We start from the raw sequence: 6,000 nt of genomic DNA on the forward strand, positions 1-6,000 counted from the left end.
GGCTGTGCCATAGCATGGAAACAGCATTGGTCGACCTGCTTGATGACCTTCTGAGGGAGACCAACGGGGGCAAAATATCCTTGTTGGTCCTCCTTGACATCTCAGCCGCCTTTAATACCATCAGCCACAGTGTCCTCCTGGGGAGTTGGGAATTGGTGGCCTTGCTCTTGGTTGGCTCCGGTTCTTCTTGGAGGACCATTCCGAGAGAGTCCATCTTGGAGAGAATTTATCAGCTCCGTGGCTCCTCAATTGTGGGGTGCCACAGGGATCGATCATCTCTCCAATGCTGCAGGCGGCCATTTTGTTGACCCGGTGGCCATTTTGGAACCGCCGATCAGCTTTTCCCAAAACATCGCAATGCGAAGATCGGTAAGCAAAACGCTTACCAATCATCGCAATGCGATGTTTTGCCTATTAAAACATCGCAATGTGATCGCATTAGCGATTGCAAAAAACGTGTCGCTATGCGGATTTGTCGTTAAACGGTGTGCTTGTTAAGCGAGGCACCTCTGTAGGTGCTGCCGCTGCTGCTCCTGCTCCAGGTTGGGCTGAAATTAGAAGCCAGGCAGATTTTGAGAGTGGGTGGACGTGCCGTGCTTGCGGGTGGCCATGTTGCACTCGTGCGCATGCACACAAGCGCAACATGCCCCTCCGTAAGCGCAATATTACCACCCACAAGCATGACATGCCCCTCCGCAAGTGCAACACACTCCCCCGTGCATGCAGGGGGGCAGAGATCCGTGTCCGCAGCCCAGTTAAAGGAAGCCCACGGACTGGTGCCGGGCCATGGACCAGGGGTTGATGTCCCCTGGTTTAAGGTATCCATTGTAGATTGTGGAATGGATCCCCCTTGGATACAGGGGCCCTTAGGCACTTGGAAACACTTGAAGAGATGGAAACTCAGTCCACTGTAACAAGAAATATTTTGGATTTTGCTTGAAAAGATTTGGGTTTTGCCTGATATGCTTGCACAGACTAACATGGCTACACTTTCCAAAACTGTAACAAGAAAAAGTCCTAAGTTCTAACAGCAGAAGAACCCTGCCAGAAAAAAAGATGGCAACCCCCCCAAAAAATCACCAAACACCACAAAATTTCAGAAGAAGGTTGATGAGAACCTGTTCATTTATCACACAACATTGTCTGTGTTTCAAAAGTAAAAAAAGACCATCTGCTGCCTACCATAACCTCTCGCCTACCACTTCAGATTGATTTTTATGATAACAGTAATACAGATACATTTAAGCCACCATAAAATGAAAAATATGTCGTTGGCAGCAATTAACTACTGGTGTGAGTCAGAGAAAACTACTTTCTCAATACAGTGCTGATTGATTTTTATTGTATGCAGGGAGAAAAAGGGAGGATGCTATTTTTAATTCAATTTATATTTACGAACAAATCATAGGTTACTTTGTTTGATTTTTGTGCCATGGCAAAAGAATTTTATGCCTATCAAAATGTATTATTGTTGCACAAACAAAGGCAAATAACTGTTAAATGTAACTTGTTTCCATACCAGTTGCTAAAAACAGAATTTAAAAACGAAAACCTGTACTCTATTCCATTGTGCACTATCATTTCAATGTGTGCTTTAAAACATAACAACCAGAATTCACAGGGCATATTAATGCAAGAAATATTAAAAATAGATTTCTGCAGTATATTTTCAAACTCTCAAACTCTCTACATTCCACAGATCACCTGAAAAGGCTGAGGATCTCTGAACCATTTTCTAAACCTTTTTCATTCCAAAAGTCAAAGCACATACTGTACATAACTCATATTTTAATATTTATTGTCTTGATCACTGTCATCAGCAGCAGTGTCATATTATGAAAACTACTGGCCAAAAGGCAGACTGCTGAGGTCTCTTAACGAACAAATTTTACACGAAACATTGGAAACACAGCATTACAAAAATAACTAGTCCTACTCTACACCTTGGTAGATTATTTGGTCATCTGTCCTTTCCTTGCAAAAGAAAAGTCTGTCAACTGGGAAGAAAATTCCATCTGAAGGCCAATTTTTTAAAAAAGATTTTAGTTTTAATTTTTGTCAATACCTATGGCTAGCCAAATTTTGACTCAATGGTGGAGCAGAATTTACAGCTATTTTGAAATTTTCAAAATTAGAAGGCTTCCTGATTAGTCCAGGGAAATGTCACTTTTTTGCTGTACCACAAAAAAATAGTCTCCTCCAGTCTCACAAAACTATCTTTTACAGCGTACACAAAATATATAAATATAGAAGAAACTGATAAGTTGACGGGTGAAAAGGCCCTTAAAAGCAAGAGGTTCGGTAGCATTTCTGTGCAAATCTAAAACATCCACAACCCACAAACTTGAATTTTTCCGATGTCCCAGACTTCCTTATATTAGCACTCCCATCAGTCTCAGTACACAGGTAAGTGAGCTCTTGTGAAGGGCATATTTTTCCCTCACACACACAAGCACGCAGATGTAGATGAGATAAAAAATTTCCATCAAAGGACAAAACTTCATGCATCTGGCACTTCTGCCTTGTCGGACTACAACCCCCATCAGCCATAGGCTAAGGGATGATGGGACCTGCAGCACAGCAATACCCGGAGGGCCAAAAGTTCCCTCAGTTTTAAGGTAGTACTGTCACCTCTTCGACGTGGCGGCTTGCAACACAAGAGTAAATTAACCCCTCAAAAGAAGGGAAAAGTGAACACAGAAAGGGCCGCCATGACTCTGAAACGAGCGGAGGGCACACCATTGTTGTTGTTGTTATTGTTGTTATTATTATTAAATTACATCGGGGTGTGACATGATGGTTTTACTATGTGAACAAAAAAGCCAGAAAGGGATAAAGCCCTTTTCAATTCGTAAATTAATCTGGTCTTCATGTATTCTTCCATAAATCCATGCGCACCCAAAAAACACAACACCAATTTTTTTTAAAAAACCCTCAGAATCGCTTCTCGACTGGAAAAGAAGGGCGCGCGCGCGCCCGCACCTTCCCCTCCTCCATTCTCTGACCAACTGCGCCTGCGCACTCGCTGCCTTACCCTCTCGTTCCTCCTCCTCCTCCCGCTCTTTTAGGTCGGCGGCGGCGGGGCTTTGCTGGGTCTGAGGTGGGTGGTGGTGGTTCCTGAGGAGACTCAGGGCGGCCAGCCCGGAAGCGGCGGCTCCGGCTGCTGCTCCACACACAAAACCGGTGAAAAAGCGGCTCCGGGTGAAACGGGCGGCCAAGGCCTTCGCCATCACCCGCCCGCGAGAGTGGGCGGAAGAGAAGCACCGCCTCCTTTCCCCTCAGACGCCGGCCTCCTCAGGTTACCTCAGGGGAGGGGAAAGCGCGCCAAAATTCGTCGGAAGACATGGGTAGCCCAGAAGAAGGAGGAGGAGGAGACACGCGTGTCGACTCTTCCCATCACCGTGTCGGAGAAAGCTGAGAGGAAAAGAGACTCATTTGAAATGGGAGGCGGGCGAGAGAGCTTGGTAGAGATCCTGGACGACCAGAAAGACAAACCAGTGGGTCTTAGAGCAAATCAAGCCTGAACTGTCTCTGGAGGCAAAAATGAAACTGTCCTCCTTTGGGGCACATCCTGAGAAGGCAGGATTCTCTGGGAAAGACAATAATGCCAGGAAAGATGGAAGGCAGCAGGAAATGAGGAAGATCAAACAGGAGAGGGACTGACTCTCTAAAAGAACCCACAGGCTTGAAGTTTACAAGACCTGAGCAGAGCTGTGGAAGACTATATATTTTGGAGATTGCACATAAGAGTCAGCATAGGTTGGGGGTGACTTGACGCCACAGAACAAGAACAACAGACCCTCAAGACTAATTTTAGCTTTAGTGTGGGAATGTGCTTTAATTTTTTGATTACGTCCTATTTGTACTGTGCACATCCATTTATCCTCTCTGGGTGGACATAACATATTTTACTTCTGTTTTTAAAATATATATATTCAGTATTCTAATGCAGAGTGAAGGAAAGATTATTGTTGTATAAAGGGCACCATTGGACACAGCTTCTAACTTTCTCATAATCTCTGGGCTGCACCCAGTGAAACTGAACATTATTGATAAGGAAATCTGGCAAGATCCATTCCTTTCTGTGCCACAAGACTCTAGCATGCACACAGGAAGACTTGCTGCAGTTACTTGCTTTTTACATCTCATTTGTTGGAGGGAAAATGTTCCTGAACATTTGCAAATTATTGTGGGACTCTTCACACTTCAATTTTGGTTGGCCTATAAAGGTATCCCTTTCGTATAGATTTGGGAATTTATTTTGTACCAACACTATCAATGCATTTTTTTAAAAGGGCAACTTTGTTTGTTTACTCAGAAGTAAATACCGTAGTGCTTAATTGGGCTAATGAAATACCAGGCTGCAAAATTAAATGCACTGCACTATCTGGATGGCTGCCCATAAACCTCACAAAGTGGGCAGTAGGCCATGAGAGAGCTTGTGATATAATAAATTTGCCAGCCTTTTAAATGTCACAAGAATCTCTTTTTCTTACATGAGACCAAAGTCAGTTATCTCAAACATTGTTTTGGAAAATTTACAGTAAGCTCCAGTGGTCAGCATGAGATTTACACGTGGATGAATAAAACTGGTTTAAAAAAATTACTGCTTCTTGAATCATGTACGTAATGGAAGCTTGCAGTCACATAGAAGCAATACAGATGTAAAACGTCAAACAAAATATGCTCATAATTGTACTGCAATAAAGGTGGCAACCTAATCAAGCTAAAGTAGTTCCACTGGGACTCAGAAACAGCACTGCAAAAACTGCTGGTGCAACTCAAAATTTGTTATCCCTGCAACAGGTTACTAAGCCAGCTGTCTGTTTGCTGAAGCAGGTGAATTATGGCTGCACTGTAATGTAGCAGAACAAATCACCATTCTACAGGACAATTGTAAAAACAGGAGAAGTCCAAGCAAAAAATTATAATTTTGAAACTGGACTTTAGATCAGCATCAAATTTGGCACAGGTGTAGCATATAGTCTGCTCTTAATCGGTGTTAAATCTGGGGAATTTTGGACAAAGTTTTCAAGTTATAATTTTTTAAAAAGTAAAACTTCCCCCCCTTCAGAAACAGGTGGTCCTAAATGTCCCCAGATTTAAAATACTGTAGCTCAAAACTGAAAAGACCAGACTTGCATATCTTGAAAGAGGATGGGTACCTGCTTTTTTCAATTTGGAAAGAATCCAGGCTACATGGGCTGAACTATTGACTCAAAAACAGCCTTTCAAATGGGAAAAACGTTGACCTTGTTATTAACTGAGCACATGTGATACAGGCTTGCAAAGCAAATGGATCTGTGCTTGCAAACGTGTTCCGTGTCTGGTTGTAAAAATACTTAAAAAGATATTTAAAGAAAAAAAGAACAACTATTCAGAAGCCCACTCATTTAAACTCTCAAATTACTGTTTCTTTTATTTGTTGCTGGGGATAGTGTTACTTGATGTTCACAGAGCTTTGATGAGTGTATCTTGTCAAAGTTTCAACCGGTTCACCCGCCTTGTCACTAATTGTCTAACAGTGAAGAAAAACAATAACTGCAAAGGTGTTACGTGCCATGAATTAACTTCTTATGTGTGGCGACTATACAGTATGTGTGTGTGTTTTTTTATATTTTCCAACAGAAGATTTAAGAACATAGATATATAGCACAGTGCACATTTAAACAGTAAGCAAAGTAAGAATCTCTAACCAGTGAACAATAAACAAAGATAATTAAATGCAAAATAGAAAAAAAAAAAGCCTAAGGCTCAACATAGAAGCAATCTTATATATTGGAATAATTCTTCTGGTGAGATCCTATCCATGACATTCCATTGTTTATTCATTCTGTTCCTTCATTTTCTGTTCCTTTATTGTGGGATTTTTACTTTCCACCAATTATAAAATAAATTCCAGCTGAAATAAAAAGATGATTCTTCTTGTCACAATAGCTTCATAGTTAATCTATCCATTTCTGCACTTTCTAATATTTTTTAATGATCATAGCATAATTT

At 41.7% G+C, this 6,000-nt stretch overlaps 1 protein-coding gene across 2 annotated transcripts in view; it reads right to left on the reverse strand.

The window, feature by feature from the left end:
• Positions 1–3,340, reverse strand: part of EXOG (exo/endonuclease G) — a 43,260-nt gene extending 39,920 nt beyond the window's left edge. Inside the window, exon 1 of one of the 2 annotated variants that reach the window (XM_020779781.3) lies at positions 3,035–3,340. In XM_020779781.3, the coding sequence (XP_020635440.3) occupies positions 3,035–3,230 (196 nt within the window). In that variant the 5' untranslated portion in view covers positions 3,231–3,340. The remainder of the gene's footprint in view (positions 1–3,034) is intronic. The other variant, XM_020779780.3, reaches the window with a different exon arrangement.
• Between the last annotated feature and the right edge of the window lie 2,660 nt (positions 3,341–6,000).

The sequence above is a fragment of the Pogona vitticeps genome, chromosome 6, assembly GCF_051106095.1.
Source record: "Pogona vitticeps strain Pit_001003342236 chromosome 6, PviZW2.1, whole genome shotgun sequence".
In the NCBI taxonomy this organism is placed as follows: Eukaryota; Metazoa; Chordata; class Lepidosauria; order Squamata; family Agamidae; genus Pogona; species Pogona vitticeps.